At 69.6% G+C, this 20,999-nt stretch overlaps 3 protein-coding genes across 6 annotated transcripts; 2 read left to right on the top strand and 1 right to left on the bottom strand.

Moving 5' to 3' along the window:
* Positions 1 to 302: 302 nt before the first annotated feature.
* TNNT1 (troponin T1, slow skeletal type) lies at positions 303 to 3,548 on the top strand. Of its 2 annotated transcripts, XM_069774162.1 has the most exons (12): positions 303 to 358; positions 479 to 492; positions 1,001 to 1,033; positions 1,106 to 1,127; positions 1,224 to 1,284; positions 1,489 to 1,605; positions 1,867 to 1,944; positions 2,033 to 2,143; positions 2,338 to 2,447; positions 2,536 to 2,626; positions 2,726 to 2,766; positions 3,474 to 3,548. In XM_069774162.1, exons 1-12 carry the CDS (start codon positions 330 to 332, stop codon positions 3,517 to 3,519), a joined length of 753 nt encoding a protein of 250 aa, XP_069630263.1. In that variant the 5' UTR covers positions 303 to 329; the 3' UTR covers positions 3,520 to 3,548. The 2 variants fall into 2 exon arrangements, with proteins under 2 accessions (XP_069630263.1, XP_069630264.1); XM_069774163.1 differs by lacking the exons at positions 303 to 358; positions 479 to 492 and adding an exon at positions 872 to 878.
* A 68-nt stretch (positions 3,549 to 3,616) lies between these two features.
* On the top strand, positions 3,617 to 11,105 carry PPP1R12C (protein phosphatase 1 regulatory subunit 12C). Its single transcript, XM_069774216.1, is given in 24 exon segments — positions 3,617 to 4,014; positions 4,564 to 4,694; positions 4,789 to 4,907; positions 4,990 to 5,149; positions 5,582 to 5,726; positions 6,304 to 6,378; positions 6,735 to 6,829; positions 6,906 to 7,043; positions 7,164 to 7,212; positions 7,214 to 7,222; positions 7,347 to 7,466; positions 7,982 to 8,104; positions 8,270 to 8,349; positions 8,476 to 8,553; positions 8,645 to 8,735; positions 8,830 to 8,964; positions 9,050 to 9,113; positions 9,269 to 9,348; positions 9,445 to 9,494; positions 9,584 to 9,650; positions 9,778 to 9,882; positions 9,971 to 10,021; positions 10,138 to 10,188; positions 10,291 to 11,105. Coding segments are annotated over 24 exon segments (2,355 nt in total). The 5' UTR covers positions 3,617 to 3,762; the 3' UTR covers positions 10,378 to 11,105.
* Positions 11,106 to 12,589: 1,484 nt separating this feature from the next.
* On the bottom strand, positions 12,590 to 20,935 carry LENG8 (leukocyte receptor cluster member 8). 3 transcript variants are annotated; one of them, XM_069774418.1, is made up of 15 exons: positions 20,741 to 20,935; positions 20,483 to 20,648; positions 19,615 to 19,716; positions 19,391 to 19,507; positions 19,000 to 19,264; positions 18,407 to 18,569; positions 18,024 to 18,200; positions 17,604 to 17,924; positions 17,306 to 17,464; positions 16,889 to 17,177; positions 16,695 to 16,796; positions 16,330 to 16,398; positions 16,106 to 16,235; positions 14,325 to 14,532; positions 12,590 to 12,868 (listed from the first exon to the last, which is right to left on the bottom strand). In XM_069774418.1, the coding sequence occupies exons 1-15, from the start codon at positions 20,776 to 20,778 to the stop codon at positions 12,706 to 12,708; spliced, it is 2,469 nt and encodes an 822-aa protein (XP_069630519.1). In that variant the 5' UTR covers positions 20,779 to 20,935; the 3' UTR covers positions 12,590 to 12,705. The 3 variants fall into 3 exon arrangements, with proteins under 3 accessions (XP_069630519.1, XP_069630518.1, XP_069630520.1); XM_069774417.1 differs by having other exon boundaries at positions 12,592 to 12,868; positions 19,000 to 19,267; XM_069774419.1 differs by having other exon boundaries at positions 12,593 to 12,868; positions 17,306 to 17,440; positions 19,000 to 19,267.
* Positions 20,936 to 20,999: the final 64 nt, after the last annotated feature.

Below are 20,999 nucleotides of genomic sequence, written 5' to 3'. Positions count from 1 at the left end.
GGGGTCCCAGCTCGGGGGGGGGCTGGGGTGATGTCACGGGGGGGTGGGGCAGCCCCGATAAAGGGACCCCGGGACTGGGGGGGGACACACTCCAGCAGAGCCCGAGGGAGGGACCCCACCGGTGGGGGCTGGGGGCGGCTATGGGGGGGTCTGTGGGGTCTATAGGAGCTGGGGGGACATGGGGGCGTCTATAGGGGCTTGGGGGGTGATGGGGAGTTGTGGGGCAGGTGGGAGGATGCTGGGGGGGTAATGGGGGTCTCAGGGCAGGCAGCCCCCCCATCCCCTGACACCCCCCCCCCAATCCCCTCAGGACCCCCTGACCCGCAGCCATGTCAGAGGCTGAGGAAGAGTACGAGGAGTGAGTGACCCCCCCCGCCCCGTGACCCCCTCCCCCGGACTGGGGCCCCCAGTGTCCCCCACTGGGATGGGCCCCCCCCCATACTGGGGTCCCCCCTCACCCCTCTCCTTCCCCCCCCAGGGAGCAGCCGGAAGGTGAGTGACCCCCGCGCTAACAGCGGCCCAGCCCCCAATTAACACCCAATTAACCCCCCAGTTAATGAGGAACGACCCCCCCAAGTGCATTAATTAAGCCACATACATTAATTAAGCCAAAATGCATTAATTAAGCCCAAACCGCCTTAATGAACCCCCAAAGCATCAATTAAACCCCAAAGCATTAATTAACACCATTAACAAACCGGCCTGGCTGCTAATGAGGGTTGGGGGGGGTCTTGGGGGGCTGTAACAAGTCCTGGGGTCTTAATTACCATCTCATTAACGGCTCTGGTTAATTAACATGGGGGGTTGGGGGGCGACTGACCCTGTGTCCCCCCCATCTCCCACAGAGGAGGAGCAGGCAGAGGAGGAAGAGGAGGATGGTGAGTGCGGGGGATCCCTCTGAGCCCCCCCCCAATCCATGGGGACCCCCCAGGTGCTGGGGTCCCCAGGGGGGGTTATGGGGGCTCCCAAAAACTCTGACCCTCTGCTCTCTCCCCCGCAGCATCAGAGCCCCCCAAACCACTGGAGGAGCCAGGTATGACCCCCCCGCCCCCCCCAACCCTTCTGAGCCGCCAACCCCCCCTGACCCCCCATTTTTCCTCACCAGAGGAGGAGCGGCCACGGCCCCGGTGAGCGGAGGGGGGAATCTGGGGGCGTCAGGGGGAGTGAGGCAGCCCCGCTGCCCCCCCTGACCCCCCCACCTGCTGCCCCCCTGGACCCCCCAGGCCTGTCGTGCCCCAGCTGGCCCCCCCCAAGATCCCCGAGGGGGAGAGGGTTGACTTCGATGTGAGTGGGGGCCTGGGGGGGGGGGGGGGTATCACTGTGGGGCTGGGGGGGGTCGCTGGGGGCTTCTCTGTGGGTCACTGAAGGGTACTATGGGGCTGGGGGGCTGCTACGGGGGTCTCTGGGGGCGGCTGTGGGTCAGGGAAGGGGTTGGTGTCCCCAAGGATGACCATATCCCCCCCCTCCGTGGGTGCCCCCCCCCCCCAGGACATCCACCGCAAGCGGATGGAGAAGGACCTGCTGGAGCTGCAGACCCTCATCGACGCCCACTTCGAGCAGCGGCGCCGGGAGGAGCACGAGCTGGTGGCCCTGATGGAGCGAATTGTGGGTCTGGGGGGGGTCCGGGGGTGTGTGTGAAGGGCTGTGGGGGTCCAGTGGGGCCCTGTGGGTCCCAGTGCAGGGTCCCCGTGGGGGTCTGTGGGTCCCCGTGGGGGTCTCTGGGTCCCTGTGGGGGTCTGGGGGTCCCTGTGGGTGGCCGTGGGGGTCTGTGGGACCCCCGTAGGTCGGTGTGTCCCCCCCCCGTGGGTGGCGGTGTGGGGCGCAGTGGGTTGCCGTGGGTCCCCACGGGTGACACGGGTACCCCAGGAACGTCGTCGGGCCGAGCGTAACGAGCAGCTGCGGAGCCGGACGGAGAAGGAGCGGGAGCGGCAAGCGCGGCTGGCGGTGAGCAGGGGAGGGGGGAACGGCGGGGAGGGGGACCCCCGTGTATCCCCCCCGCCTGTCCCCATATCCCCCCGTGTGTCCCCCCCAGGAGGAGAAGCTGCGCAAGGAGGAGGAGGAGGCGAAGAAGCGAGCGGAGGATGACGCCAAGAAGAAGAAAGTGCTGTCCACCATGCCCCACTTCGGGGGGTACCTGGCCAAGGTGGGGGGGGGGGCGACCAGCCCCACAGCACCCCCAGCCCCATAAAACACCCCCCGGGGGGGACCCCCAGGCACTCCTATGGGGACCCCCTCTGAGGCAGGAGGATGGCCCAGAGCCCCTGGCCTGAGTCAGCCCCATAGGGTGCCCCGTAGCCCCCATAGGGCGCCCCATAGCCCCCCCCCCGTCCCCCCCAGGCGGAGCAGAAGCGGGGCAAACGCCAGACGGGGCGAGAGATGAAGCTGCGGATCCTGGCCGAGCGCAAGCGGCCCCTCAACATCGAGCACATGCGGGAGGATGAGCTCAGGTGGGGGCCCTCCCCTCCCCTGCCCCCCCCCCCCGACCCCCTACCCACCCCCCGGACCCCCTACCCACCCTTTGACCCCCCCCCCCAGGGTCAAGGCCAAGGAGCTCCATGACTGGATCCACCAGCTCGAGTCCGAAAAGTTTGACTTGATGGAGAAGCTGCGGCGGCAGAAATATGAGGTGGGGGGGCCAGGACAGCTGGGACCCCCACCCGGGGTGAAAGGGGGGGGGGGGGTATGTGGGGCCCGGCCGCCGGGGTTCACACTTACCCCTCCCCAGATCAACGTCCTGTACAACCGCATCAGCCACGCTCAGAAATTGTAAGGGGGGGGCGTCTGAAGTATTCGGGGCTGGGGGGGGGGGAAATTAGGAACGTCGGGGGGGTTATAAGGGGTCCTGGGGGGCATTAGGGGGCTCCGGGGGGAGGTACTTGGGATGGGGGGGAGGCAATAGGAGGGTTGGAGGGGGTATTGGGGGCCCTGGGGGGTATTATGGGGGCCCTGGGGGGCACTGGAGAGGTGTTTAGGGTCCTGGGGGACATGTGGGGTCCTGAGGGGTGTTTGGGGGGGCCCTGGGGGAATATTTGGGGTCCGGGGGGGGATTAGGGTGTCTGGGGGGGCATTAAAGGGCTCCGGGGGGAGTCACTTGGGGTCCTGGGGAGCCCTAGGGGGGGTCATGTGGGGTCCTGAGGGGCGTTTGGGGGGGCGCTGGGGGAATATTTGGGTTCCGGGGGGGGATTAGGGGGTCTAGGGGGGCATTAAAGGGGCTCCAGGGGGGGTCACTTGGGTCCTGGGGTGGCATTTGCAGGTCCTGGGGGGTATGGGGAGCCCTAGGGGGGGGGTCATGAGGGGTATTTGGGGGGGGGGGGGGCCTGTGGGAATATTTGGGGTCCGGGACGCGGGGGGTTAGGGGGGTCTGGGGGGGCGTTAAGGGGCTCCGGGAGGTGTTTGGGACCCTGAGGGGTTTTAGGAGGGTCCTGGGGGGGTGACTTGGGGTCCCAGCCCGCTGCTTCCCCCCCCCCCCGCAGCAAGAAGGTGGTCGGGAAAGGCCGCGTCGGTGGCCGTTGGAAGTGACCCCGCCCCCAATAAACGTCACATCCGGCTCTCGCGTCCTTCCGTCCGCCGGCGAAGGAGGAGGGAGGGAGGGCGGGCGGGGCGGGGGTGGGTGGGGTCCGCCGCCTTCCCGCCCTGCCCCGCGCCGCCCCGGCACCCCCCGCGCGCCGTTGCCATGGCGCCCCGCCCCCGCGCTTCCGGCGCCGCCCCCCCTACGGCAGCCGGGCGGGGCCCCCGCGGCGGCGGCGGCGGCGGGGGGCGGCGATGGCGGCGGCGGCGGCGCGGGAGCGGCGGCGGGAGCAGCTGAGGCGCTGGGAGGCGGCGGCGGCGGCGGCCCCCCCGGCTCCCCCGGCCCCTCCGGCCCCGCGGGCCCGCGCCGTCCGCTTCGAGCGCGCCGCCGAGTTCCGCGCCGTCTGCGCAGGCGCCGACCTGGCGGAGGCGCGCGCCATGGTGCGGGCGGGGGGCCGCGCGCTGCTGGGCGGGGCCAACGCCGACGGCATCAGCGCGCTGCACCAGGTGGGAGGGGGACGGGGGGCGGGGCCTGCGCCGGGAGGGGGCGGGGTTTCCTGGGGGAGGGAGGGAGGCCAGCGGATGGGAGAGGGGGCGGGGCCTGCGGGGGGGCCGCGGTTACCTGGGTGAGGGGGCGGGGCCTGCAGGGGGCGCCGTGACCTGAGTGGGCGGGGCCTGCGGAGGGCAAGTGGGAGGGAGGAAGGGAGGGGGCGGGGTTTTCCCGGTGAGCAGGTGGAGCCTGCGGGGGTTGCCGAGGTGAGGGGGCGGGGCCAGTGGATGGAAGGGGCGGGGTTGCTTTGGCGAGTGGGCGGAGCCTGCACAGGGTAAGCGGGAGGTAGGGAGGGGCGGGGCCTGCGGAGGGAGGGCGGGGCTTGGCACGGTACTGGGGGAACTGGGGGGCCTGGGATCGATGCTGGGGGGGGGCACGGGGCTCCCCGGGGGACACACACCCAGACCCCGGGGGGGGGGATGTCCCCAGTGCTGGGGTCCCTGGGGCAGGGACCCCGTCCCCGTGACCGTCCCCCCCTCCCCGGGGTGTGCCCCCCCCCGCCCCAGGCCTGCATCGACGAGAACATGGAGGTGGTGCAATTCCTGGTGGAGAGCGGGGCCGACGTCAACCAGGCCGACAACGAGGGCTGGACCCCCCTGCACGTGGCCGCCTCCTGCGGCTACCGGCACATCGCCCAGTGAGGAGGGGACTGGGGGGTCTCTCCACCCCAGCGCCCAGGTGGACCCCCACCACCCTGATCCCCCTGACCCCTTGTGTCGTCCCCCCCCCAGGTACCTGCTGGAGCACGGAGCGGACGTGGCGGCGGTGACGAGCGACGGGGAGCTGCCGCTGGAGGTGGCCGAGGACGAGGGGCTGGAGGCCTTGCTGCGGGCCGAGGTGGTGCGGCGAGGTGGGTGGGGCCAAGGGGGGGCGGGGCCGGGGTGGTTGGGCGTGTCCCAGCCACGCCCGGTCACGCCCCGGCGCTTCCCCAGGGGTGGACGTGGCGGCGGCCAAGCGGGCGGAGGAGGAGCGGATGCTGCGGGACACGCGACGGTGGCTGGACGCGGGGGAGATCCGGGATGCCCGGCACCCCGCCACCGGCGCCAGCGCCCTCCACGTGGCCGCCGCTAAGGGATACATCGAGGTCATGAGGTGGGGGGGCCTCGCAGCTGGTGGGGGGGGACCCAGGGGTCTGGGGGGGACCCAGGAGATTGGGGGGACTCAGAGGCCTGGGGGGAACCCAGAGATCAGGGGGGACCCAGGGATCGGGGGGGACCCAGGGGTCAGGGGGGACCCAGGGATCAGGGGGGGACCCAGGGATTGGGGGGGACCCAGGGATGGGGAGGACCCAGCCGTCCAGGTGGGACCCAGGAGATCGGGGTGGGGGCACACCCAGGGGTCTGGGGAGCATCCCAGCACCCAAAAAGAGACCCAGGCATCCATGGGGGACCCCAGCACCCAGCCAAATGGGGGTCCCCGACACCCCCGCCGTGGGAAGGGACTGAGCCCAGAGGAGGGGGGGACCCTGACCCCCATCCCCGTGGGGGCACCCCTGACCCCCCCACCCTCACCCCGTGGGCGCAGGCTGCTGCTGCAGGCCGGCTACGACCCGGACGTGCGGGACAAGGACGGGTGGACGCCGCTGCACGCCGCCGCGCACTGGGGGGTGGAGGAGGCTTGTCGGCTGCTGGCCGAGCACCTCTGCGACATGGCCCCCCGCAACAACGTGGTGAGGGGGGCAAGCGGGGCTGGGGGGGGGGGTCCCAGGGAGTTCGCAGGGGACTCTGAGTGGGCTTTAGGGGGGTCCCGGGGGCTTCAGAGGGGTCTGGGGGGGGGCACAGGGTTCTGGGGGTTTCCCAGGGGATTCCCAGGGAGCTCTGAGTGGGATCTAGGGGGACCGGGGAGGGTCCCAGGGGGTTCACAAGGGTGTAGGGGGGTCTGGGGGGGTCCCAAGGAGGGGCCATGGGGGCTGGAGGGGGGTCCACAGCAAGGGGAGGGGGAGTGGGTGTTCTTGGGGGGGGTCTGAGTGGGTTTTGGTAGAGCTGTGGCTGCCCAGGGGGGCTATGGGGGGGTCCAAGGATGTTTAGGGGGGGCTCTGGGAGGGTCCAAGGGGTTTTAGGGAGGGCTGAGTGCGCCCAGGGGTATCTGGGGGGTTCCACGGGGTTCACGGGGGGACTCAGTGGGTTCGAGGGGGTCCGAGGGAGCCCCAGGGCAGCTCTGAGCCCCTTGTGAGGGGACGGTTGGGGGTCCCAGGAGTTCTGGGGGTCTTTGGGGGGTCCCCGAGCAGCTCTTGTCCCCCCCTCCAGGGCCAGCGCCCCTGTGACCTGGCAGACGAGGAGACGCTGCCCCTGCTCGAGGAGCTGCAGCGGCGTCAGCACCACGTGAGCCCCCCCGGGACCCCCCAGCACCCCCTGGGACCCACTACCCCCCAGGACTACTGGGGAGGGACCCCTAACACCAACTGTCACCTTTGGGGGGACCCCTGAGTCATTGGGGGGGTCCTGACCCCCCCCAGGACACCCCCAACTCCCAAGGGACTTGTCTGGGGGGGTGGAACGACAGACCCCAACCCCGCTGGGTGGGGGGCCCAAAAGGACCAGGGGGGCCCAACCGCTATCCGTGCTCAAAGGGGGGGAGCTGGGGGGGTCCCTGGGCCTCACCCTGAACCGGGGGGGGGGTCTCAGGGTGTTGGGGGGGATTGGGGGGGGTCTCGGGGTCCTGACCTCTCCCCCCCCAGCTGCGCAGCCAGAAGGACCCGGGGGCAGCCCCCGCTCCGATGGCGCCGGATCCCGAGGGCGCCCCGACACCCGCCTGGGGTGGCAAGCACCGCCGGTGAGCTCCCCCCTCCCCAAACCCCCCCCCCCGACCCCCGAGTCCCCCCTTAACCCCCCCCCCGCCCCCCCCCCAGGAGCTCCGTCTGCCGGATGAGCAGCCGGGACAAGATGTCGGTGCAGGATCAGTCCAAGGAGCGCCTGGGCCCCCTTCCCCCCCCAGGGGACGACGACAGCGGCGAGGAAGGGGGGGACGGCGACCCCCCCCCCGCAGGGTGAGCCCCCCCCGGGGGGGACGGGGGGGTCTGGACGCCTGGGTTCGCTGCGGGGGGGGGGGGGGGGGGGGGGTGTCTCAGTGAAGCCCCCCCCTCACCCCGCCTCGTTCCTCCCCCCAGGCCCTCCCGCGCCGCCGCCCCCCCAGAGCTGCCCCCCCAACGGCCCCCCCGCCGCAAAGGTAAGGCTCCACCCCTTCCCGTCCTTATATGGGCAAAGGGGTGGGGCTTTGTGTCTGGGCTCCGCCTCAGCAGGGTGGGGCGGGGGGGTCCCCGATGCCCGGGTCCCCTGACGCCCCCCCCCAGCCCCCCCCCGGGGGTCTCTGCAGGACGGGCAGTTTGGGGGCACTGCCCCCCCCCGGGGCCCCCCCCGCCAGCGCCGTCCGTCGCTCCGCCTCCTCCCCCCGCCTCGATGCCCCGCCCCAGGTGAGTCATGGACACACCCTCTTTCTCCTTGCCCTGCCCTGACAGGCCACGCCCCTTTCCACGGGGCACGCCCCATTCTGTAGGCTCCACCCTTTCCCCAGACTCTGCCCTCTCCTGGCCACACCCTTTCATTGGGCCCCACCTGTCCAGGCTCCACCCCCTCCTTGGGCTCCACCCCTTCTGGGCTCCACCTCTGCCCTGGCTCCTCCTCCTCTGGCTCCGCCTCTCTTCTCCTTGGCTCTGCCCATTTTTTGTGCCCCACCCTTTTCTACCTTTGGCCACGCCCTTTCACCCTGGGCTCCACCCCTACGGTGACTGCAGCCCTTGGCTCCACCCACTTCTTCCTTGACTCCACCCCTATATTTGATCCACCCCTTTTCTGGGCCCCACCCTTTTCCTCTTTGACCCCACCCCTTTCTTGCTCCCACCCCTTTCTTCCTGACCCCACCCCTTTTCTGCCCCACCCCTTCCCTGCTTTGGCCCCGCCCCTTCCCATCCTGGCCCCGCCCCCCCAGCAGCAGGACTTCTGGGAGCTGCTGCAGAAGTGGAACCGCACCCCGATTGGCCCAGGCTCAGCCAATAAGAGCCCGGCCTCGGAGGCAACCAATTGGGAGGAAGGGAGCCCATCAGGTGACTCGGTAGGAGGCTCCACCCACTGCTCACAAAGGGGCGGGGCTTGATTTAACCCCATCCTGCCCAGCTGGGGCTTGGCGGGGGGGTTTCTTTCACTCCAGGGACCCTCGGGGGGGGCCCAGACGCCTGGTCCGTCCCCCCCCCCCGACTCCTGGGTCCCCCCCTCGCAGAGCAAGGAGCCGCGCCTGGCCCGCGTCCCCCCGACACCCACCCGACGCATCGCCGCCCCCCCCAACGCCACCCCCGCCACGTGAGTCCCGGACCCCTGGGTTCCCTCTGGGGGGTGGGGGAGGGAAAGGAGTGTGGGGGGGGTCTTGCTGTGGGGCCAGGACTCCTGGTCCGGGGGGGGGTGGGTGGTGACGCTCCCTCCCCGCAGCCCCCCCGACGGCGACCTCCCGGCAAAGACCGACGCCGACGCCGCCCCCCCCAACACCGCCGACCCCCGGCCCCGCAGGTGAGCGCCTGAACGCCTGGGTTGTGTCCCCCCCCCCGCCCTTGAAGCTGGGGGTCCTGGACACCTGGGTCCCTCCGTGTGCCCCCCCCAGGTCCTACCAGACCCCCGTGCGGGACGAGGAGTCGGAGTCGCAGCGCAAAGCCCGGTCCCGGCTGATGCGGCAATCGCGGAGATCGACCCAGGTAACCCCCCCACCCCAGCCCACGGGTGGGGGGTCCCAGATGCCTGGGTGTGTCCCCCCCAGGGTGGTCTGTGACCCCCCCCCCCCCCGAAAAGGGCGTGACCCTGACGGAGCTGAAGGAAGCGGAGAAGACGATTGGCCGCGGTGGTGACGGGCGGGTGTCCGAGCAGCGAATCAGAGAGGAAGAGAGGCGGGACCGGGAGGAGGGGGAGCAGCCCTTGGAGAGCTTGGTGGGTGTCAAGGTGGGGGGGGGGGGGGGGTCTTGGGGTGTCCCTAGGGGCTCCCCCCTCTAACACCCCCCCCCTCCTTCCCCAGGACCCCTCTCGCCGCTCCCGGCTGCCGGCCCCCCCTGGCCCCCCCGGCTTGCAGGTGAAGAAAGGTGGGTGCCCCCCCCCCCCCCCTCCAAAATCCCTCCTGGAGCCCCCCCACTGCCCCATTAAACCCCCCCCCCGCCCCAGGGCAGGGTCTGCTGCTCCCAGCTGGGGTGGGGGGTCCAGGACACCTGGGTCCCCTCTACCTGTGGGTCCCGTGCAGGGCCGGAGGCGGAGGCCGAGCTGCGGAGCTGCCCGGGGGGCCGGGATCGTCGGAAAACTCAGCGGGGGTCCGGCACTGAGGTGAGGGGGGGCCATGGGGGGGGCAGGGAGGGTCCCCGAGATCCCCCCCAGACCCTCTCCCCCCCCGCCAAACCACCGCCTGTCTTGTCCTCGCAGGGGTCAGAGAGCGACGAGCCGGGAAGTGGGGAGGATGCGCCCCCCCCCAGGTATGAGGGTGCTGGGGTGGTGGTGGGGGTGGGTGAGTCGGGGGGGGGGCTCCCGCAGCCCCCTCTCACCCCCCTGCCCCTCCCCACAGCCTCCCCCAGCCACCCAACGGCCTCCTGCCCCCCCGCCCCCCACCCCCTGCCTTCGACTACCAGCAGGTGAGTCCCAGATGATGTTGGGGGGGGGGGGGGGTTGTGATGGGGGGGGCCTGAATGAATCCCCCCCCCACCCTGGATGCCTGCCTGGGTGCCCCCCCCCGGACACCTGGGTCATCCCCCCCCGCAGCTGTACGAGGAGCTTTGGGTCGAAAACGAGCGGCTGAGGGAGCAGCTGCAGGAGACGGAGCTGAAGCTGACCCAGATCAAGCTGGAGCTGGAGAGGGTCACCCAGGTGGGTCTGGGGGGGGTCCCAGGGGTCCCCCCAGATTTGGGAGGCGCCCCCACCCCCCCCCCCCATTTCACTCCATGTCCCCCCACAGCGCCAGGAAAGGATCGCAGAGCGGCCGGCGCTGCTAGAGCTGGAGCGATTCGTGAGTGCTGGGGGGGGCTCCCCTGACTCCCAAGGGACCCCCCCCAGGGTCTCCATGTCCCGTCCCCCCCCAAGATGTCCCCCCCCCACCTTACCCCCTCTCTGCCCCCCCCCCAGGAGCGGCGGGCGCTGGAGCGGAAGGCAGCTGAGCTGGAAGAAGAGCTGAAGGTGAATTTGGGGGGGGAGATGTTTGGGTCCCCGCAGGGAGGTGGAGGGTGTGTGTGCCCCCCCCCCCCCCACTCAGGAGCCCCCCCCTCAACCCCCCCCCAGGCCCTCTCCGACCTCCGCGCCGACAACCAGCGGCTGAAGGACGAGAACGCGGCGCTGATCCGCGTCATCAGCAAACTCTCCAAGTGACCGCCGGGCCCCACGGCGCGACCCCCCCACGGCGGGACCCCCACGGGTGCCCCACGGGGACCCCAGCACCCCACGGCCCCCCTGGGACCCCGGGGCGCCCTGTGCCAAAACGAGGACCCCCCCCCCACCCCATGGGACCCCTCTGTCCCGTGTCCCCCCCCCCCCCCCCGCCCCACAGCTGCCAATCTCCCCCCTCCCTGGGGGGGCAGAGCCAACGCTGCTGGGGGCGGAGCCAATGCTGTGTGGGCGGGGCCAATGCTGCTGGGGCGGGGCCAATGCCATGGGGCGGAGCCAATGCTGCTGGGGGGCGGAGCCGAGGTTGCCCCATTGCACTGTGTGGGGGAGGTGTAAGGGAGGCGGGGCCGGGGAGAAGGGGGCGGGGTCATGCTGTAATTGAGGGTGTGGTCTCGATGTTGCTTGCTAGCCACGCCCATTCCCTGTGGCCACGCCCTCTGCCTCAATGTGGGGTCCGTAGCCCCGCCCCTGCCCTGCTTGCCCGCCCCATTCCATAAGTGGGTGGGGCTACCGCATGCCAGCCCCACCCCTCGGGCCCACGCATGCCAATCACACGTGCTGCTCCCCCTCCCCTGAGCGGGCGGGGCTTCCCCAGGCCCCGCCCATCGCCAACGCCCCGCCCCCAACTAGCCTCCCAGGTCCGGGGGCTTCTCCTCCCCCCCCCGGCAAGTATTTTTGCAAAAAAATAAAAAAAAAGTGAAAAAGAAGAAGAGGGGAAAAAAAAAAAAAGGAAAAAAAAGGTGAAGCTGCGTGTTGTGGGGGAGGGGGGCCATAAACAGTACGGGGGGCACACGTGTGTGCACGCACACGGCTGCGTTAGTGCTAATTAGGGTAATGAACAGGGCTGCAGATGTACACACATGTTGGGAGCCACGCACACGTGTCCACACGCGTGTGCACGCACACACACGTATGTGACCCCCCCCCCGTACAGCCGGGTCAGTGGGTGGGGGCTGTGCGCGTGCATTTGCACACGTGTGTGCCCCTCACCCCCCCCCCCCCAACATCAATCCCGTGTGTCACGGTGCTGATCTGTACACACGCGTGTGCAAACACACACACACGGTGCCCGTGTCTCGCTCTCCCTGGGGGGGGGTCACACGCACCCCCGATGGACACGGGTTTTTCACGCAGGGGTGTAACGTCCGTGTGTGTGGGCCGAGGGGTGGCTGGAGCGTGTCTGTGCGTGTGCACACGCGTGTGCACCCCTGTGCCCACAGAAACAGCCCCACGTTTGCCCAGGATGGGGGGGGGGGGGGGGGCTCTGACACCCCCCCACAGACACATGCATGTCTGTCCCTTCCAAGGCATGTTTCCCCCCCCCGACATACATGAAAAGCTGTGACTCCCCCCCCACCCCCCCCAATTTCCAGGCCGTTTTTTTCTCCTTTTCCTCTTTATTCTGTCCAAAAAAAGGGGGAATCAGTTAAAAAGGGGGGGGGGGTTGTCGGGGCCAGCCCGGGGAGACAGCGCGGCCCCGGGGGCGCCGAAAAGAAACGAAAAGGGGGGGGGGAAGGGGGGGTGGCGGGGGGGGGAGAGGGCGTGTTTTACCTGCAAAGAGACGTGAGGGGAGGGGCAGAGGAAGGGTGGGGGGGGAAATAAATTAAATACGAACCAAAAAAAGAAATTTGAGCATCAAAAAACAAAGAGAGAGAAAAGGCGGCGGCGGCTCTGACACAGTCCCAGCTTGGCGAGTCCCTGAGCCCCCCCCCGGGGCTCCGGGGGGGGGGGCTCCGTGCGTCGGTGGGGGGGGGGGGAGCCCCTCCCCAGGCAGTCGTTGTGGTGTTGGTTGGGGCGGGAGGGGGGGGGCTCCGTGGGTCGAGGCTCCGTGGGTCGGGGGGCCGCCGTGAGTCGGGGGCTCCGCCGCGGCGTCGGGGGGGGCGGACGACACCTCGGGCCACCTCGGCAGCAGGAAGAAGAGAGAGAAACTGAGACAGGGTTAGTGGGGGGGGGCAGGCGGGCGGCTTGGCCCCCCCCCCCAGGAGCCCCCCTTCCCGCCGGGGCTAGGGGGGCTGCAACACACACATTTCCCCCTCCCCCCACCGCCGCCCCCTCCCCAATTTCCCACCCCCCCCTCCATCACTGGCGGCTCCCTCCTGCCGGGACCGAAAGAGAAAGTTACGGGGGGGTGCGTGTGCGTGTCTGCCACCCCCCCCCACCTTCTTCCCCCCCCCAACTCTGCGGCTGCTGGGGGAGGGGGGTGGCTGCGAGGAGTTGCGTGGGGGTGACGGGACACCCCCCCCCCCGCCCCCAACCGTCGTTCGTCGTCGGTTCTGGCGTCTGTCGCCCCCCCCCCAGCCCTCTCCGGGGGGGTCAGAAGTGAGCCAGGACCGCCAAGCTCTGCTTGCAGTCGATGGCGGCGGCGTCGGGGCCGGTGAAGGAGAGGGGCAGCGCGGCCAGGAAGAGCCGGCAGCTCTCGGGGGAGTCGAGGGCCAACGCGGCCCCGACCAGGGCGGTGGGCAGCGCCGGGCGGAAGCTGGGGAGAGAAGGAGATCAAGAACAGAGACACGGCAGCGGGGGGGGGGACGCGAGGGGGGGGGCGTGGGGTGCCCATGGTGAGGGGAGAACGTGGTCCCGGTGAGGGGGACGTGGGCCCAGAGGGGGGACGGGGATGGGGGGGGGGGGGATGTGGCCCCATGGGGGGGTGCGCAGGGCCATAAACGGGGGCACAGCCCAATAAGTGGGGCACTGTCCCATAAACGGGGTGCGCTGCCCCGTAACTGGGGTGCACCGCCCCATATGTGGGGTGCACAGCCCCATAACTGGCCCATAAATGGGGTGCACCGCCCCATAAGTGGGTGCACCGCCCCATATGTGGGGTGCACAGCCCCATAACTGGCCCATAAATGGGGTGCACCGCCCCATAACTGGGTGCACCGCCCCATAAACGGGGTGCACTGCCCCATAACTGGGGTGCACTGCCCCATAAACGGGGTGCACAGCCCCATAACTGGCCCATAAATGGGGTGTACCGCCCCATAACTGGGTGCACCGCCCCATAAACGGGGTGCACTGCCCCATAACTGGCCCATAAATGGGGTGTACCGCCCCATAACTGGGTGCACTGCCCCATAACTGGGTGCACCGCCCCATAAACGGGGTGCACTGCCCCATAACTGGCCCATAAATGGGGTGTACCGCCCCATAACTGGGTGCACTGCCCCATAAGTGGGTGCACAGCCCCGTAACTGGCCCATAAATGGGGTGCACCGCCCCATAAGTGGGTGCACTGCCCCGTAAACGGGGTGCACTGCCCCATAACTGGCCCATAAATGGGGTGCACCGCCCCATAAGTGGGTACACAGCCCCATAAGCGGGTGAGGGGGAACACGGCCCTGACACGGAGGACGTGGCCCCACTGGGGCGGCAGGGGGGGCACAGCCCCAGCTGGGGGTTGTGGCCCCATGGGGGTCAGACGGGGTGACACGGGGGGGGGAGGGATTCAGAGCCCCACAGGGGTGAAACGAGGAGCCCTGTCCTGCCCCACTGCGGGGTGGTACAGAGGGACCCCCCAGCCCCAGCGTGGGGCAGAGCCGGGGGTTGCGTACCCCCAGCCTTGATGTGGGGCAGGACCTGGGGGGGGGGGGTTTCAGCCACCCCTCGTGTAAGGCAGGTGGGGGGGTTTGGACTCCCCCAACCTTGCCATGGGGCAGAGATGGGGGGTTTGGACATTCCCAGCCCCGGCGTGTGGTGGAATTGGGGCTTTTACCCCTCTCTGAGCCCCGGTGGGGGGCAGAAATGGGGGGGCTCACCCCACCCACCCCCCCTCCCCACCGCCCCGCACGACTCACCTGCACCGCCGCTACGGGGGTCCGGCTCCTGCTCTCCCCCCCACCCCAACCCCCTGCCCCATAACCCCCCCGGTCCCCCAACCTTCTCCCCCCGCCCCCCAGCCGGGGGGGCGCGGGACCCCCCCCGGCGGCCCCACATACGTTTTGATCATGGCCTTGAGGGCCGCCCGTCGCTCCCGCTCGGCGAACTTGTCGATGAGGCGGGCGGCCATGGGGGGGGCGGCGCGGTAGAGGCGGAAGAACCGGTGGTAGTTGGCCAGGGCCCAGGCGGCGCGGAGGGCCAGGGCGTGCGCCACGCAGGCGTCCCCCCGCAGCGCCGGCGTCAGGTAGGCCAGCTCCGTCGTCAGGTCTGGGGGGGGGACACACGTGGTGAGGGAGGGGGCGCATCCCGGAGACCCTCGGTGCGAACACGGCGGGGATCGGGGCAGCCCTAAAGCCACGGAGGGCAACGGGGGGGGTCTTGGGGCTCCCCTAAAGGGCCCAAGACCAAGGTGGGGGGGTTTAGAGCTCCCCTAAAGAGCCCAAGACCAAGGTGGGGGGGTTTAGAGCTCCCCTAAAGAGCCCAAGACCAAGGTGGGGGGGTTTAGAGCTCCCCTAAAGAGCCCAAGACCAAGGTGGGGGGGTTTAGAGCTCCCCTAAAGTGCCCCAAGACCAAGGTGGGGGGGTTTAGAGCTCCCCTAAAGAGCCCCAAGACCAAGGTGGGGGGGTTTAGAGCTCCCCTAAAGTGCCCCAAGACCAAGGTGGGGGATCTTAGAGCTCCCCTAAAGAGCCCAAGACCAAGGTGGGGGGGTTTAGAGCTCCCCTAAAGAGCCCCAAGACCAAGGTGGGGGGGGTTTAGAGCTCCCCTAAAGAGCCCCAAGACCAAGGTGGGGGGGTTTAGAGCTCCCCTAAAGAGCCCAAGACCAAGGTGGGGGGGTTTAGAGCTCCCCTAAAGAGCCCCAAGACCAAGGTGGGGGGGTTTAGAGCTCCCCTAAAGAGCCCAAGACCAAGGTGGGGGGGTTTAGAGCTCCCCTAAAGAGCCCAAGACCAAGGTGGGGGGGTTTAGAGCTCCCCTAAAGAGCCCCAAGACCAAGGTGGGGGATCTTAGAGCTCCCCTAAAGAGCCCAAGACCGAGGTGGGGGGGTTTAGAGCTCCCCTAAAGAGCCCCAAGACCAAGGTGGGGGGGTTTAGAGCTCCCCTAAAGAGCCCAAGACCAAGGTGGGGGGGTTTAGAGCTCCCCTAAAGAGCCCCAAGACCAAGGTGGGGGGGTTTAGAGCTCCCCTAAAGAGCCCCAAGACCAAGGTGGGGGGGGTTTAGAGCTCCCCTAAAGAGCCCCAAGACCGAGGTGGGGGGCTTAGAGCTCCCCTAAAGCCCCTTGCTGTGAGCTGGGGGGGGGTTGGAGACCCCTGGAGCCCCTCGGTGAGAAAAGGGGGGGGGTCTTTGGGTGCCCTTAATTCCCTCGTTGTGGATGTGGGGGGCTGGGGGCAGCCCTAAAGCCACTGAGGGCAAGGGCAGGGGGGTCTTGGGGCTCCCCTATAGTCCCTTAACAGGAATGTGGGGGTCCTGGGGCTCCCCTAAGGCAACTCACAGCAAATGGGGGGGTCTTGGGGCACCCCTAAAACCACTCATTTTTTAACATGGGCATCTTTGGGCACCTCTAAAGCCCCTCAATTTTAACATGGGGGTCTTGGGGTGCCCCTAAAGCCCCTCAATTTTAACATGGGGGTCTTGGGGTGCCCCTAAAGCCCCCCCACCGTGACCAGTGGGGTTGAAGCTCCCCTAAAGCCACTCAACATGAACAGGGAGGGGGTGATGGTCCTGGGGCACACCTAAATCCCCTCACTGCAAATAGGGGGGGCCCTTGGAGCACCCCTAAAGCCCCCCCAGCACGAGCAGGAGGGGTCCCCAGGATCGTGCCCTGCCCCCGCCCCATCCCCGCTCACCCCCCGAATTCCTGGTGAACATGTAGTAGAGGATTCGGTAAGCGGTGAACTCCCCCACGTTGCCGGGCAGGTTCTCGGCATAGAGAGACTTGAGCTGCGTCTGGCACTGGTTGAACTCCTCGTGGTCACCCTGCCGGGATCGGGGGGGGACCCTCAGGGCCAGATCTGGCATGGAGGGGGGGAATACGACACAGGGGGGTCCCGGGGCCGCCCCCGAAACCCACCTTCTCTAGGGCGATGCGGGCGTGCGTCTCGTACACCTCCACCGTGAACTCGGTGCGGATGCCCTGGACCTGCGAGAAGGGGTTGGGGGGAGAGGTGATGGGGGGGAACCTTCTGCCCCGCAGAGACACCCCAAAATCCAGGAGACCTCCATAAGGCCTGGGCGACCACCCAAAAATCCGTGAGACCCCCCCCCTAAAAGGCCTGGGGGAGTCGCCCCCAAAAGCTCTAGCAGACCCATCAAAAGCCCCAGGGGACTCTCCCAAAAGACCTGGGAGACCCCAAAAGGTCCAGGAGAGCCCCAAATGTCTGGGAGACCCCCCAGAACACCCAGCACCCCCCCGCCTGGTGTCAGGGGGGGTCTCACCGTAAGGTCCTGGCGGATGGATTTCATCTGCTCGCAGGCAAAGGCGTAATCCTGCTTTTCCTTCCAGTGAGACTTTACCAGACTCAGCGACTTCTTCAGCACCTGAACGAGGAGAGAAAATTTGGGGGGGGGGGGGTCAGAACGGCCCCCTCCCCACCCTGGGGTCCCTGGGGGATGGACGGACAGGCGCTGACCGAGACGGGGCGGACGGTGGAGGGGTCGGGGGCGCAGGTGAGGCGCAGGTAGTGCTTGGTGACGTCCTGGCAGGTCCCCAGGATCTTCAGCTCGTTCCAGTCGAGGCCCTCGGAGGAGCCGGGGGGGTCGGACCCCCCCAGGGGGAGGACGAGGGGCTCCGGCCGCAGCTTTTTGGGGTGCCCGGGTTGGAAACGCGCCGCTCGTCGCTGCTTCTTGAATTCCTTCTCGGGGTCCTCGTAGTCCATCGCCGGGCGCTTGCGGTTGCGCTTGGAGGGACCCTGGTCATGCCTGGGGGAGGGGGCGTTTTGGGGCAGAAACAGGCGTTTCCATCAGGCACAAAATCTGGAGACCCCGACCCCGAGCTCTGCCCCGCACTGGGGAGCCCCAAACTGGTCCCGGTTACCCCCCCCAGGTACCTTTTCCCCCGCTGCATCCGCATGCGGCCGCGTTCCACGTGCCCCCCCCGGCCGCGGGTTTTGGGGGGAGCCCGGCGGGCGCCCAGCCGGCTCTCGGCGCCGGAGAGGGAACTGTCCGAATCCGAGTGGGAATCGCTGCGGGGAGAGCGGAGCAGGGAGCTGGGGGGACCCCCAAACAGACCCTCCAACATCCACCCACCCCGGCACAGCCGCCCAGCACCTCCTGGGACCGAGGCGAGGGGGTGCCGGGGAGGGGGTGGGGATTGGGGGTGACGGGAGGGTCCCTTTTGCCCCCCACCTGCGTCGGAAATGCCGTCCGGGTGAGCGGGAAGAGGACCGGGATCGGGACCGGGAGCCGGCGCTGGAGGAGGAACTGTTCTCCTTCATGAAGACGTTGCGGTTGCCAAATTTGGTGGGGAAGCCGTTACCGCGAGCCCGGCCGGCGCCAGTGCCGCCGCCGCGTTGGGGTGGGGGTCCCAGGGTGGACCCCCCGGTGCCGGCGCCGCGTTGGGGAGGGGGCTGCGACAGCCCCGAGCCTGCCGCTGGCCGGGGGGGGTGCAGAGCCGGCACCTCCCAGCGCTTCTTTTTGGGGCTCTCGGTGACGCTGTCCCGGTTCAGCCTGCAGGGAAGAGGAAAAGGAGGAGGGAGGATGAGCTTGCCTCTTTGCGTGTGTGTCCCCCCCCCCATTTTGGGGGTCTCTCTGCGGCGTGGGGCTCACCCCGGCAGCGGCTCGCGGCTCCAGTCGATGGTGTAGGCGGTGCCGTCCTGCAGCCGCGCCTGCAGCACTTCTTTCAGCAGCTTCTCCGTCCGGTCCTTGTCCTCCTCCGACTCGCAGGCGGTGAAGCAACGCTGGACGTATTCCTTCATGTCCTGGGGCCAGTCCTCCGGCTTCCCCCTGTTGGGGGTGGGGGGCGCGGGGGGGGTCAGAGGGGTGCTGGGGGGCTCAGCGGGGCAGGCAGACATCACCAAGCGGGGCTCAGCCCCCCATAAAGCGATCTATCGCGGCGAAAACCCACCGCGTGCTGCCCCACGGCGAACCTGCCGCGGTTTTGGGGTACCCAGCGTGCCCCCCCCTCCCCAAATTCATCCGTCTTCCCTCACCCGTGGCCGTGGTGTTTGTCGGGGCCCGACTGCCCCCCGAAACCGCTGCCGCCGCCGCCACCGCCGCTGCTGCCGCGCTGCTCCCCGGCCCCGAAGCTGGGGGTGGTCAGGACGAAGGGGCGTTTGGGGAGGTTGAACTTGAGGCCGCCGGCGCCGGGGGCTTCTGAGGGGGGGGGAAGAGGGAGAAAAAAGGGGTGAGGGGGGGGCTGGGGGGTGGTTTGGGGGGAATTTGGGGTTCTGGGTGGGTGGTGGTGTCTTTTGGAGGCATTTGGGTGAGTTTTGGGGGGAAAGCGCGGGTGGGTAGTGTGTTTTGGGGGAAGTTGGGGTTTTGGGGACTGAGTTTGGGGGCCGGGGGGGAGCGTGGGGCGTGTTTTGGGGAGGAATTTGGGGTTTGGGGGACTTTTGGGGTTGGGGAATTTTGAGCAATGGGAGACCAGGGGTGAGGGGGGGGTCACAGCTCCCCCTGGTTTTAAGGCAATTCCTGAGAACATCCCCCACCACTCCAGTCCCCTCCCTGACAGCCCCCCCCTCCTCCCCTGGGCCCCCCCAGCCCCCAATTTGAGGTCCCCGGGGCGGGGGGGGAAGGTTCTTACGCTTCATTCGGCTCCAGAGCTGCTGCCCCTTCTTGCCCTTGGGGCCGGGGCTGGGCCCCTCGCCGTAGCCGTGGGGGGGGTACGGGGCGGTGGCGCTGGGTGGGGTCGCCCCACCCCCCCCACCCCCCCCCGCCGTCGTGGACCCCCCTGCCCCGCCCAGGGGGTGGGCGCTGTGGGGCGGGGGGGGCTGCGGGGGGGCGGCGGGGGGCAGTTGGGGCTGGGGGCTGCCGTAGGGAGACGCCTCGTCCAGGCCCGGCACCGGTGGCTGCTGTGGGGGGGGGGGCAAAGAGGGGATGGGGGGGTGTCCCAGGATTCTGGGCCCCCCAAAACCCGCCCCATGGGGGTCCCAGGTATCTGGGCCCCCCACTTCTCCCCATCCCCCCCCCCTCACCTGGCCGAGGCCGCTCTGCTGCCCGGGCGTGGGGGGCTGTTGGGGGGCGGCAGCGTAGGCCCCCCCCGTCCCGTAGGGTGCCGCTGCCGCCGTCGCCCCGTACCCCGAGTAGACGCCCTGCAACAAGACCCACGTCGGCGCCTGCGCCTGCCCGCCCACTGGGGGGGACCCCCAAGCGCTCCCCCCACAGCTGAGGGGACCCCCCGGCCCCCCCCCCATCTCACCATGGGGTAGTAGTAGCCGTAGGGGTAGTAGCCGCCGTAGGGCTGGTACCACTGGTAGTAGGGCTGCTGCTGCAGCCCGGGGTCACTCTGCGGTGAGGAGTACTGGGGGGGGGAGGAAGGCTCAGCAAGGGGATGGGGGGGGAGCCCCAAACCCCCAGAACCCCCCTCACCCCCCCCCCGGGACCCTCCCCTGCCCCTCTCCATCCTCCAGGAACCCTCCAGAGCGCCCTTGGCCCCCCCCAGAACCCTCATCCCCCCCACGTCTGCCCCCTAAACACCCTCTTGGTCCCCTGAAAACTCCTCCTCCCAGCCCCCAAACAACCCCCTGGGACCCTCATCTGCCCCCCCCAAGACCCTCCAGGACCCCCCAGCCCCTCTCTACCTCCCTAGGACCCTCCTGCACCCTCCAAACACCCCCCAGCCCCCTCTTTTGCCTCCCCCAAGACCCTCCAGGACCCCCCCCCCAGCTCCCTTCTACTTCCCTGGGACCCTCCTGCACCCCCCCAAACACCCCCAGCTCCCGTCCCTGCCCCCCCCAGGACCCCCCCAGACTCCTTCTACCTCCCTAGCACCCTCCTACACCCTCCAAACACCCACCCCAACCCCAGCCCCTGCCCCTCCAGGACCCTCCTGCACCCCCCAAACACCCTCAGCTCCCTCCCCTGCCCCCCCAGCCCCCCTCTATCCCCCGGGACCCTCCTAACTCCCCCCAGCCCCCTCCTTTGCCCCCCCCAAGACCCTCCAGGACCCCCCCCAGCCCCTCTCCTACCCCCCTGGCACCCTCCTGCACCCCCCAAACAGCCCCCTAGCCCCTCTCTACACCCCCCAGGAACCCCCAGCCCCCCTTCCCCGGACCCCCCCCCCTCACCTGGGCCCCCCCGGAGCCGCCCCCCGCGCTTTTGCCGCCGGCGGCCGCCGCTTTGCTGATACTGGCCAGCGCCTGCCGCGCCTTCTCCCACTCGGGGTTCTCGTGGGCCGGAGCCTCCAGGCCGCCCTCCCGCGCCCCGCCGGCTCCCAGCCCGTACTGGGGGGCCCTGAGGAGAGACGGGAACGGGGCGGGCGGGGGGGTCAGTGCGGGCCGCGCCCCGGGAACCGGCCCTCTGTCCCCCGTCCCCCCGGCGCTCACCACTCCGGCGCTCGCTGGTCCCCGAGGTTGGCGGCCATGGCGGGGCCTCCCGCGGCCTCTGCGCCGCCGCCACCCCCAAGCCCGGGCGGGGCCGGGCCGGGCCGGGCCGGAGCGATCGGTACCGGCGCCTCCGCGCTCCCAAAATGGCGGCGCCGCCCGCACCGAAGCTTCCCCCCCCCTCCCGCGCCTTCACTTCCGGTCGTCGCTTCCGGTGACGTCGCGCGTAGGGCCAGTAGGGGCGCGGGGAGAGAGGAAGGGG

The sequence above is a fragment of the Haliaeetus albicilla genome, chromosome 29, assembly GCF_947461875.1.
Source record: "Haliaeetus albicilla chromosome 29, bHalAlb1.1, whole genome shotgun sequence".
NCBI classification, from domain to species: Eukaryota; Metazoa; Chordata; class Aves; order Accipitriformes; family Accipitridae; genus Haliaeetus; species Haliaeetus albicilla.
This window is presented reverse-complemented; position numbering and strand designations above follow the sequence as displayed.